The sequence below is a fragment of the Trachymyrmex septentrionalis genome, unplaced genomic scaffold (genome assembly GCF_001594115.1).
Source record: "Trachymyrmex septentrionalis isolate Tsep2-gDNA-1 unplaced genomic scaffold, Tsep1.0 scaffold223, whole genome shotgun sequence".
Classification (NCBI taxonomy): Eukaryota; Metazoa; Arthropoda; class Insecta; order Hymenoptera; family Formicidae; genus Trachymyrmex; species Trachymyrmex septentrionalis.
Genome location: NW_017305379.1, coordinates 938,481 through 951,618, shown reverse-complemented (window position 1 = coordinate 951,618; position 13,138 = coordinate 938,481). Strand labels below are relative to the sequence as shown.

The following is a 13,138-nucleotide window of genomic DNA, read 5'->3' as shown; positions in this document are numbered from 1 at the left end:
ATATATATATATATATATATGTATATACAAAATATGTAGTGCCTGAAAACTTTCAGTCACGATTGTAATTAATCCGAATATGTGTCGGATTTTACTGGGAGAGCTGATATGAGCTTTGTGCGCAAATTTCGCCACCGTTGTCCACTGAGATTGACTAAATTCGCAGTAAGCGGATCAACGTCCGTTTGCTGCTGTCTCACGACCTAAATAGGACTATTAATAATAAATAATCAACAATCATATTCGTTTGGTTGCAATCACTGTTATGAAAGTCGTATTAAAAATTACTTGTCAGCCGGAAAATTAAGATTACTAATACTCTAATCATAATTTAAAAAAGAGATGAGTTTGCTACACAAAATAAATATTTTTAAATTTTCAATAAGTTTTCAGATTAAGGTAATTATTTGGTAAAAATTCATGTTTCACTAATGATGAAGTATATGTAAGACAGTTAAATTGGAGCTTAATTGCATAAGTAATACGTCAAAAGTGACATCTTAATTACAAGTTTGATCACGTATCTTTGTCATTCTTCCATAAATGTCATATAAAAGATGTAAAGCTTGAAATCCTCAGAGAAAAAATATAATAGATGAGAAATGATTTTCTACAATTTTAATACTTAATTTAATTTATGTAATATATCAAATTTCCAGTATATGTTCAGGTTTTTTGTGATTAGTACACAAATAATTTTACGGATTCTTTGCGTTTGCAGGGTGCGTGATTTAATCTATGAACCTTGATAGATTACGACGCGGAGCCAAATATCCAGATCTGAAAATAACTTGCCATAATGTATACTATAACGACTATTATCCGCGATATTGTTAACTATTATGTCAAGCGAGTTTGAAGGAATTCTGCTTTTTTCCCATAAAAGAAGTGAAAAATTAAGATTCTCTATTTAAACAGATACATTTTTTTGTTTATTAAAATTACAATTAAATGTCTCGATCAAGAGTTTCTAAAGGTCTTTTTTATACGATATTAAAACTCTCTGTCTTCTATATATTTCGAGATGACGAATCCCATTTTTATTGATATAAATTATAAATTCTTTTACACATTTTGATTCCAATTTTTCGTGCGTTCTTTCTAAATCTTGAATTATTTTGCGAAGCGACGGTATTAAAGGTGAAGCTTTCTCCTGTACAGATACAAAGCGAAAAGTTGAGCTGCAAGCATCATCGAAATTACGACCGCCCGTGTTCTTCCAGTATTCTTGCGTAATAAATCCGCGTCGGCCGGACCGCAGCGGATCCGGCAGCGTCGTTAGAGTCGGAGCCGCGGTTGAAAGAGGCCGCTGCCGCTGCTGGCGGTCGACCGCCTCGAAATGTTGATGCTAAATAAAACTCCTAGCTGCTTGGGCCGATGCCATACGCTCTAATTTCCGCGAAAGCACGGCCGGCTGTGGACGTGGTGGCCCGGGGTCTGCCACGTCGGAGGGCGATCAGCGCGACAGATCACCGATAGATTTTACGAATTCTTCGTGATAGCGAAACAAGAAGTGGAGAACTCTCGAAGAAGGTGGAGAAACCGCAGGTGAAAAGACGCGTAATCGTTCATTTTGAAAGGAAAATCACTCTCACCCGTCAAGCAATAGGCATCAACGACAGACAGTGGGTCGAACTTTACGAACAACGTCCAGTCCTCACCTCTTCCATGTAAAGGCTGCTCTGTCATGGCTATCGCCCTTCTGGGCAAGTGCGTCGCGCTGCTGGCTCTCATCGTGCTGTTCTACGCCACCTGCTATGGCTTCCGGATACGTGACATTGTGCCGCAGACGCACCATCCGACCGTCTGCGTTTCGACACACGGCAAAATTTGTCCAACGGACAGAACGGTGACGACCGGAGGACCGATCTCGACCCGGAAATGGCACGAGGGTACGGTGCCGCGAACCATCGCTGGTGACCGGAAACCACCTGCCGAACTAACGTCAGACATCGGAACGGGGAGAATTCGAATGGAGAAGATCACTGAACATCCGAGAGACAGGGGTGTGACTAGATTTCCGAGAAGCTCCAGGATAGAAAGTGACGAGATAGATGACGACGAAGAGGAGGAAGAGGTAATTGTAGAAGTGGAAAGCGTGGAGGAGGATGAGGAATCGGTGGGGGATTCCGAAAGAGATCAGGCGGATGAAAAGACAAATGATGAAGAAGAAGAAGAAGTATCTGAAGCTGAGCTATCAGATCAGGATGCTAAAGAAAAGGAAAAGAAAGTAAAAAAAAAGTTTTCTACTGACGACGATGATGATAAGAGTGAAGATAATGATGATGAAGACGAAGAAGATGATGATGAAGATGATGAAGATGAAGATGATGAAGAAGATGATGATGAAGATGAAGAAGATGATGATGAAGATGACGATAAAAATGATTATAAAAAATCTTTCAAAAAAGACTCAAAAAAACAAATGGAAGAAATTAAAACCACAAAGATTGTTAAATCAATAAAATACGCTAAAAGTAAAGCTGATGATGATGATGATGACGACAAGGAAGAGGAAGATGATAAAAGAGAAAAAAAAGCAGTCAAGGCAGATCAACAAAAAGTAATAGAATCACTTAAAAAGAAATTTAGTGCATCACATAAAAAGGAAGATAAAGACGAGGATAAAGATGAAGATAAAGAACCTGATGTAAAAGAAATCACTCCAGCACCTAGAAAATTGGAGAAAGTGAGACTCGCTGATAAAGATAAAACAAGGACAACTATTTTACAAAGCAAACACGATGTGGAAAAACCAAAACAAGATGATAAAAAGCCAGCCGATGTCACGAAATCAGCGATAAAAGCAGAGAGCGTGAAAAAGACGACCGAAAGTACAAAGAAAATTGAATCAGTCGAAAGTACGAAAGAATCCATCGACAGCACGAAGAAATCAGTCGAAAGTGCCAAGAAATTAACTGAAGGTACGAAAAAAGTTGAATCAGTTAAGGCTACTCCTAAGCCTAAGGCTGAGGTGCCTGAAACTGCAACAAAGGTAGACGAAAAATCGAAGACACGAGTGAAATCGGAAACTTCAACACCTGCACCGAAAATTAAGGAGCAAGCGAAACAATCGGAGAAAGCGGATGTTAAAAAAGTAACAGCGAAACCAACTTCGAAACCGTCGAAGGAAGTTCCGCAAGCGGAGAGTGAGTATTATGTAAAAACGGTTCGATATGAAAAGCGAGTTTATCCAACAATGTTTAGTGTTGCCACGTGAATAGACATTGCATTGGTAGTAGTATCTTAAATAATAATCTAAAAGATATAATATTAAACGGCCGTGTAATCTTTTATTTGCTTTAAGCTTCTCTTGTGCATAGAAGTTCCGCATTGTTTCTTTCTGAATGGTTTTGAAAAGAAATTAAACAATTTTTCTCTTTAAATACAGTTTTTTTGGAAAATGATCTATTGAAGATGATATTTAGGTAATAATTAAATAATGGGAAAAAGCCATAATACCGCGGTAATTCGTGCATTATAATTTACAATTTATATTTTTAATTTCCTTATATTCATTTACAAAACGGACATTTAAGCTCCATTCGAGCCATCATTAGCAATGTCCAGGCAGTGAAATCCATTAATTGGTAGCCGCAATAGAATCAGTTTCAGAAAGAGCCTTTCAATTATCATACTTGAAGAGTTTAATTGTCAATTAGCTGTTAGACTAAATGAGCGTCACTGCAAACTATGATTGCATGTTAAACATAATGTACCGATGTATCACAAAAGTATTGTATAATTATAAATTAAAAAATTGTAATTATAAATTAATAAAAGATTTTTCTGGGACTGATTCTGTTGCAGCTACTCTTTGCATTAATTAATAAATTTCTGCTTAAACATCGCTGCAGATGAAGGCTCGAATGAAGTCAAAACGTCTGTTTTGTAAATCAATATAAGGAAATTAAAAACATAAATTGTAAATTGTAATACAAGCGGTATTATTGCTCTCAATCATCCGTTATTTAATTATTATTGTTTTATCTTAAGAGCACAATTTTTATCTTTTTGTTTTTCAGCTGTATTCCTATCTTTAAATAAAACAAATATACAAAAAAAATAAATAAATTATAAACACTAAGTGAAAAAATTTCATTATATGTAATCAGGCGATATTTTTTAGAGCAAGAAACGAAGCCGAAAACGAAGGAACATACAGATACGTCTATTACATTGTCCGAAGTGAATGATGCAATTCTGCGTGTGCCGACTTTCGTGCCAAATTTTACGAACGTTGAAAATTCGGAATGTCAGCAACATGGCAAGATATTTCTGCGACAATTGAGAGGTTACAAGTTGTGGGCGCTTCAAAGTGAGTGAGTCGATTGACCGAAATAACCGTTCATTCTATTTTCATTCAGAAACTAAAGTTATCTGGAGATACGATAATTCTCTGTTGTGATTACTCCAACTAGAAGACGTCCAACGTTAAAAGATGTTTCTAAAAAGGATATGTAGGCATTGTTATTGAATTGTTAAAATTCTTTAATCGAAGTTTTGTACAACCGATTTGTACAACCTGAATGTTCTGATCTTGAAAAATTGCATAAGTTTCATTGAACCAAAAATCTATCTTGTTTACAGTGTTAGATTCGAGCGCAAAGATTCCGTCAGGCTTGTTACGAGGAAACGTGAATCAGCTCGGGGATTACGATCAATGTTTAGGTGTGCTGGCGCATGTTAAAGTGGACGAGAAAACGATAAGAATTCAAGGGAAATATTGCTTGGCAACTGTGGATCTGCATGCAACCCATTCAGACATGAGGCTGCCAGTCCATCTAATGCAGGCTCGCGCTTTTATACGAGGAAATATGCACGACGTAAGAGAAATGTTGCCAAAATTATATTAAATTAATATGCAAATTTCTATATTGTCTGTATCTTGTGTTGTTCGGGTGAAGGTTAAAGAAGATAGGTAATAGAAATCTAAAAAACTTAATTGTTTTTTTTTTTGTATTCGTTTTACAGTAAATTTTTAAAGTAGAAAGTTTTAAAATAATCTTTAAATTCAAACTTAAAAAAAAAAAATATTAAACTTAAACGTAATTAACGTAATTAATTTAAGTTTAAGTCGTATCTTTGAATTAGTAACTTTCCAACAATCTAATGTTTCAGCCAGGTCATTTCCTTCCAAAATTCACTTCATTTAATTGGGCGCTGTGTTTACCCGCGGCGTGTTCCGCTAAGGACGCTGAATATGCGTTAGAAAGTACTTTAAAGGATTACAATGGAACTGTTGGAATTAAATTTACGGTGAACGTCGATCCTAATATGTGTTATGTCAAGCAAAAGTCTCAGGCCTATTCGAAAGAGACGATTGGTGTTTTGTGCGTATCTCTTTATTATATCACGAAATAACGCAATTGATAAATGCATGTTGTTAATTTATTTTTGTAGGTATTTTTACGCTATGATTATTTGTCTCGTTATTATAGCGACTGTGAGGGATTACTTCGTGGAGACACGAGGAAAAGGTACGCGAGTCTCGATAAATGAATCTTTTACAAAACTGAAATTAAGTTCGCCGGAATATTTCAATACAGCTGCGATTATGGCATAATGCACGCATTTGCTTCGCAGGAAATTATTCTGAGAGGATAATCATGTCATTTTCCTTACGAAGGACGATTAAAGCCTTATTGAAGGAAGCGACGGATGCTGCGGATATTACGTGTATCTACGGAATAAGAACGTTGGCTATGATCGTTCTTTATGTTGGCCATCAGCTTATGACAATTCCCCGAATACCGTTTAGCAACCGCATTTCTTTTACCGAGGTAAAATCGTTGAATAGAGCTTTTATATTAAAATGTCTCGACATGTCGCTTCATTAATTCTTTACTTAAATAGATCGCCAACAGTCCAGCCAGCTCTATTCTGCGAGTGGCGTTAGTTTACACGGACACGTTTCTGCTGTTAAGCGGTGTTCTCACCGCTTACAACATGGCGAAGGAACTGAAGACTCGTGGTGAAATTCGCTGGTTTTGCCGTTTCGTTGCCAGATTTATCAGGTATTTTAATCCCAATGAGAAAGAAGTCCTCAATAGTTGTTTCAGATCAAATGCAAGGAAAAAATTTTATTGGCTGCATTCGGCAGAAAAAAAACAACTCAGTGAACGCTCAGTGATTCTTTATTACTTTAATTAATTTCTACATTTATATTCAGCAAAAACCTAAGACAAGAACCAATTATATTCAAAAAATCAGAGCGTTCACTGAGTTCACTTATTTTTTTTTTGCTGAAGCCATTGATTGTTCCGTCACTGGCATGCTCTTCAGACTTTCACCGGCATTACTCGCGGTGGTCTTCTGGTATGCGTTCGTGATGGAACACATCGGCTCGGGTCCGCAATGGAACAGCATCGTCATGGCGAACGCGGAGCTTTGCAAATACAACGCGTGGACAACTTTATTATACGTGCAAAATTTTTTTCCGTTCGAGGAGATGGTGAGTAGATGGCCCAGCGATGAATTGAAAAATATTTATAGATTGTATCTATCGTGGTTCGATCTTTTACAGTGCGCCTCGCACACGCATCAGTTGGCCTTGGATATGCAACTGTCGCTCTTGGCGCCTATCCTAGTCTTTTTCTTACAATACAAACTTATCATCGGTATGCTCTTGATGGCCTTTCTCATCTTGTTATCTGCTACTCTTCGTTATGTAGCGACAATAAACAATTATCTGTCTATCGTTATCTATCACGGAATTTCGTGAGTACATCTTAAGCTCCTTGAATCTCTATATCGCATGTGAAAATTTACTCTCTAAAATCTGTGAAGTGGAATCTACTCTAAAGAGGAAACTCTTACTCTTAAAAATAGATAATTGTAAGTCTTTTCCATTTTTCAACGCTGGTTCAATTGCCACTCTTTGTGTGTTACTTTTTAGAACTAGATTTCACTCCAAAGATTTTCTAAAATATAATATATACGCAATGTATACCATAGGATTTCGTATGCGATATTTTTCGAGAATAGAATATCTTACGTGGGAACGAATAATGCAGACTGACAGTGTTTTTGATTGCAGATTAAAGCGCCTTTACAAGACTGCTAATTTAACTTACGTTTTGCCGCTGCACAGAGCGACGCCATACGTCTTCGGTGTCGGCCTCGGTGTGTTGTTGCATTACACCGGAAAGAACGTCAGGATTCACAGGGTATTCTTCCCTCGCGTAATCATAATCGCGCGTGATCGTGGCACCGTTCTAATTTCAGGTGTTAGTGATCTTGGGTTGGTTGATCGCGATAACCTTGGGCTCATGGTCGTTATTTTCACCCTGGCGTCAGGCCAAACGCGACTACGTGTACGACGCTGAAGAGGCTACTCACTATGCAGTAATCGGGCCGGTGCTATGGGCCGCGGCTCTATGCTGGTCAATATTTGCCTGCTTTACGGGGCACGGAGGTCCGTTGTAACACTGCGGTAACAACAATCGAATAGGCGTGTAAACAGACAGGAGCACTAACGCAATAATCATTAACTTCGTAGGCAGTGTTAATAGATTTCTCTCCAGCTATTGGTTCATGATCTTCAGCAGGATATCGTACGCTGTGTATCTAACGCAATTCGCAGTATTTTTTTACAACGTTGGGACCACGAGATTCTCCACGGAATTTCAACTTCATAGAGCAGTAAGTCATGCAGACGAAGTGAGAATATCTTTAAGGAGCGTTTTGAAACAGTGAATCTATTAAGCATACATTTTCATCACATATTATAGTGCTAAATGTAACTGTTTTGGTTATCGTCTTGACGTGGTCATCTATCAATTTCTGTATAAAATATCACTCAAAAGAAAAATCTCGTTATATATAAATGGCTAGAAAAATAATTCGAACGCAAGTTTCAGAATCAGATAGCCGCGTTGAAAATTACTTGATGTAGGATAGAGAATATATGAATACATTATTCTTACGTTTGCAGATCGATCCTCTGGAAGTAGCGATAGTGATAGCCGCGTCGGTCGTTGTGACGTTACTTTTTGATCTTCCGATGCAGGAGGTGAAGAGAGTCATAATGGAAAGCACGGATGTGGCGCTCGAAGTTTCCGAAGAAAAAAAGACACTCGTGAGCGAAGATAAAAAGGCCGAAATCGCGATCGAGCAAGCAAACGTTTTCGAGAACGATGAAGTCGCGTCCACCGGGCGGAATCGACAGAAGGATATAGCGCACGGTGCAACTACTCTCGAGGCGCACGACACGGAAGAGGAAATAGACGTACCGACACTGAAGAAAATGAATGGAAACCGATTGTCATTCATCGATCGTGATTCCGAAGAGATATCAAATAAAGATCGAGTCAAGCAAGCGGCTAAAAAACCACTCAGAGAAACGGAGAGCCACACCGATCGTAAGATAGGTATGAACAGACCGAGATATGCAACGGATGACTCTGAAGAAGAAGCTATCGAATTTCTCAGAAATCAGCGACAGCACGACGAGGCTGTAGCTCAGCGCAATAGACGTTCGCTATCCAGAACCAAAGAAAACAAGAGATTATCGTCAAGGGAGAGTGAAAGTGGAGAAGAGCGCAGAAAAAAGATCGAGGATAATTCAAGACAGTTTAAGAGATCTGAACCTAAAGAAAGAACGTCGACTAAGGCGGATGATTATCGTTCTTGGGAATTCGTCGGAAAGGAAGGTTCAACTGTTAGAGAGCAACACGAGTCGAAACCACCCCTCGTAAGATCGGCGAGAAGAAGGTTCTCTTCTGAGAGCGAGGAGGAGCCACCAGTTCAAGAAAGAACAAAGCCGGTACGCGTTTCAAGTTCTGAAACAAAAACGAGTGACGAGGAGGAATGGGAACACGAATTAAGGATACGTAAGAAACAGCGTATGGAGAAATTGGCTACTCAAGAGCGCGAGTCATTGATTGAGGAGAGCGAGATCATCGCGGAACCGTTGAAACGTAGATCCTCTGCGGAGGGCAGGATAGCCTTGTTAAGAGATGATATTTCGGGTGAGGATATGGACTCGTGGACCGTCAGCGTTGGCCCACGGATTGCGCTTCTTGGGTCTTCTCAGGAACCAAGTGAGCCCGAGGAGGACGGTATGTACTTGCGACGTAGAGATTACCGTGAACAGGGACCACCATCGAGAGAAGAAAGCCTAAGCGAGGAAGATAGCAGTCAGGATACTTCGAGGAGACAATCCTACACTAGCGATAGTCAGAAAACGTCTCTGGAAGAGGAAGACAACGTTAACAATTATAATTTTATCTTGACTAAGGAAAGCAAAAGAGAATCCCTACAAGATCTATCGCAACTGTCGCAAGAAGATTTGGCGAGTGCCGGATGGAACGTCGTAAAGAAAGAAGGCGATTTTTCCGTCAAACCAACTGGTTTATTCAAACGAGAATCCATCGTAAAGAGCCAAGCGAGTGAGGAGGATCCCGAATACCTCTTGCCAGAAAGGCCCAAGCTGGTCCAGCAAGAACGGGAACACCCGTTCAAGAAAGCCTGGCAGATGCAGAAGTCTAGATCGGAGGAGGAAGGCTCTTCGGCGTACATTATAAAAGATTCCAAGGAGCAATTAGAAACTAAGGCGACGGAACCGTCGATGAAACGCGAGCTCAGTGGTGCGCAGTCCGAGGATAGCGAGTCATTCGCTGACGACGAATCAGTCGAAGTCACCGTGACGCTGCGAGGTAGGAGTACCGACACGGAAGATGCAAGAACCAATTCAACGAGATCCGGGACGGATGAAACGGATTCGGTCTCGACAGAGTGCAGTAGAGCTATGCGCGAGAGAGACCACCGGCAGAGCTCGAAATCTGAGACCGATGAAGATTCCGCGAAATTTAATTGGCCTGGCGAGGAAGAGGAGGAGAGGCCGGAAAGTGAGATCTACAGAACTGGCCACAGAGGAAAGTCTGAGGAAGTGGACTGGGATTGGGAGCGAGAGGAAACTTGACAAAAATGACTTTAGACGATTGTATAGAGTGACTATATCCTACCTTCAAATTCGGTTGAAGGCAAAGACGAAAGGAAACGATGATTATATCTTGCTCGAAGGATGGTACGATTTACAAGAGCAACGGCAAAGATGAAGAAATAATCAAAATTTATACGTTAATCGTTATATAAGTTAATAAATTATAATGAAAATATTCTATATACGTATCGGACAGTTGTACATTCTTAATTTTGGTAGACAAAAATTCAAAAAGCCCTGACTAGCTATATTATATAATTTCAATTTAAATAAATCAAGTACCGTCACTGATGGCGGTATCAAATTCGCTTACCTCTATATATATCACTTATAGGCCGCACGAAAGTCTGGAATCGCAATTAATTTGATTTAAATGTTGACGTTTTATGGAACTTTTACGTGTATGTTTTTAGCATGGAACGCGAAGGGATGCATTAGCAGGTTAAAGAGAAGAAACGGCCTCGGCTGATATACTTTACGAGACAAAATCTCGTAAAGAGCTCGTGCGCGAAGCGCATAATGTTCACCGTTCGCTCGGCTTGGTAGGCGATCCTCGACCGGATCCACATGAGGTGATCTACGCTCGCGTTTATAGCGCCACGGGGATTACTTCCGTTCACCATACCTACGGATCTGCGGGTGGCGGCCGCCGCTCACGGCGGCGGCGGTTTTCATTGCTTTCACCCGACCGCCGCCGTGGCGGCGGTGGTTTGCCTCGTTTATGCCTGTCACACAGGACACGAAGGTAAACGAAGGCTTTATACCCTCTCTCGCGTAAACATATCCCCCGTAGTCCCGTACCATGCACCGCATAAACTGATGAAAAGATCGGCGGGTTGCATGCCGATCATATTTCACGCTTACGATCTGATCGCTTTATTTATGCCGCGGCTACATTGAGACTAATTACCAGTTTCCCTACCGGCCAACAACGTTGCGCCACGCTCGTCCGATACGCTTGGCCGTGACATCTCGCACAATTACTTAGCCCTTTGTTTAGCGCGTTATTAAAGTCTCGGTACCGCTTTTCTGTGGTGCACCCTGTTTCGTGAGTGAACGTTGTCAGCCGTAAACAGATTATCCAACTAGATGTGATTTTCATGTCTCTTTAATGTCAACGTTTACATAGTAAATTTGGAATTGCGTAGTTAAACATTTTTGTCAAAAAATTTTTTAAATATAATACTTAATGAGTTATTGTTTGACGTCAATTTATTTTTCTGATAGATATGGAGTATAAAATGATTAATACTCGCTTATCTATAAATATATGTTAAAACAATTGCGTGGAATTGTTCTAATTTTCCATCGGGCGGAGAACAATAATAATTTGACTTATTTAAAAATATTTTACGATATAGAATGAGATCGCGGACGTTATTACGCGTCGGAATCCTCACGTAAAATATATACGAATATCCGGAGACTTCGACGAGTGCTTCTGCTTCCCGCGCTTTCTCGGGTATGAAGCCGCAAAATTGCATAGTCAACGTGATCCCGGACGTCCGAGGAATCCGAAACGGTTGAAGCGCGAACGGTACGACCTGCCACGGATCACTTCGTACCAATTTGGACTACGATGCCCTGCGAGATCGTGGCCGCGAGCGAAAGCCTTGGAACGGAACCCTTGAAATTCTAGGCTTCAAGATCTTGGGATCAGCATGGGTCTTCATAAGCCAGGAATTCGATAGCGGTTCCGAATCGCGGTCTGTTTCGCATCCTTGACGTCTCCATCGAACGCGGATCTTTGCCGGAAGGACGCTAAGAATGAATTTTCTTAGTAAGCCTCAAATTATCCTCTTACGAGCTTGTCTGTATGTCATTTTGAAATTTTAAAATTACCAAAAATAATAAGAGCAGAATAATAAAAAAATTCTATATAAAAAGATTTTAAAATATAAAAATTAAATACTAATCATCACAAAAATCGTATTATAACGTTTAGCCATTTTTAGATGTTAAAATATATTTTTCCATTTTCTAACGAAATTTTCGCAATAAGTCTAGAGACTATAACAATTTCTTTAATTCTAATTACATCTTTGCAATTAGTAACGATAATAGAATAAAAATTTTTGTTTATATGTGAAATAAAGTTATAAAAGTTGTAAGTTTATAAATGTTTTGTTCTGAAGTAACGAGGAGAAAATCGAAAACTTTTCCCGTAATATCTCGTCTCTCAGTTCTCGTCTCAATTCGCAATACGACTGATCCACGTGCCGATATCGCGATTCAGCGTTGATGAAGGCAGCGGTGACGCGTCGCGCGGGATAAAGAAGCGACGTGGAAGTTGAACAAGTAACAGAAGAGGGAATACAATAGAAAATATTCGTCCAAGCTCGCCTTAGTTATTGCCTCGCACGTACCACGCGACGTACGTGTCGGTACGTTCTTATTTACTTTATCGAAAGAAGGCGAGTCGCGCGCGGACGGCGTCTCCGATGTGTTACGATTTCCACGTTCTTCTCCCCGGTCGTTCCCCAGACTCCACAGCCGTGTTCCAACCCTTTTTCCTCCATCCCTTTCTCCCTGCTACCACTTCCCTCGCCGACCGAAGCGCGGCCCTTCCTCGCGTCTCTTCGGAAATGCGCGCGCCGGACGTGATCTCTCCGCGCGCATCGTCTCGTTAGTATGGCTGCTTATCCGCTTTTCCCGTTCTCCGAGAGCATAACGTGAATGCCGCGCGTTTCTCCTCTATTGTCATTGATTTCGGCCCGGTCCACGTGCGGCGTGTGCACACGCGTTACACACGACAGCGACGCTTGTCCACACGAGCGCACACCCTGTACACACCCCTACGACGGAGTCCGCGCGCAACCCTCTATCCTGTGAGACGTGCCCCGACTGTTGAAAATTTTCTCTCTCTCTCTCTCTCTCTTCCTTCCTCGATTTTCAAGATCCGATTCTGCTCTCCCCAATGTGCATCATCCGGGATGCCGTCGCGTAACGCCGCCTCCCGCGAGGTATGCACTTCTCTTGCGATGCTGAACGCCCGAAGAACACCTCGCCAACGTAAATACCACGAAATCAAAGCACAACTCCCCAGTAGTCTCATTGCTCCAGTTGCTACACCTACTCCTTTCGTGGAAAATTTGAAGTTCCTCCAAGTCCGTTGTCGCAAATAAAATCTTTGTCATTTTGTGACAAATATGTATAAAATAATCGAAGCAGTGGATATGCTAAGCTCAAAAA

At 40.7% G+C, this 13,138-nt stretch overlaps 1 protein-coding gene across 2 annotated transcripts; it reads left to right on the top strand.

Moving 5' to 3' along the window:
• Nucleotides 1-1,288: 1,288 nt before the first annotated feature.
• LOC108748494 lies at nt 1,289-11,024 on the top strand. 2 transcript variants are annotated; one of them, XM_018486707.1, is made up of 14 exons: nt 1,289-2,330; nt 2,640-3,149; nt 4,130-4,318; nt 4,591-4,826; nt 5,122-5,333; nt 5,404-5,480; nt 5,587-5,783; nt 5,857-6,017; nt 6,286-6,454; nt 6,527-6,720; nt 7,040-7,169; nt 7,228-7,417; nt 7,502-7,644; nt 7,937-11,024. In XM_018486707.1, exons 1-14 carry the CDS (start codon nt 1,688-1,690, stop codon nt 9,923-9,925), a joined length of 5,040 nt encoding a protein of 1,679 aa, XP_018342209.1. In that variant the 5' UTR covers nt 1,289-1,687; the 3' UTR covers nt 9,926-11,024. The 2 variants fall into 2 exon arrangements, with proteins under 2 accessions (XP_018342209.1, XP_018342208.1); XM_018486706.1 differs by having other exon boundaries at nt 1,289-3,149.
• The last annotated feature ends 2,114 nt before the right edge of the window (nt 11,025-13,138 follow it).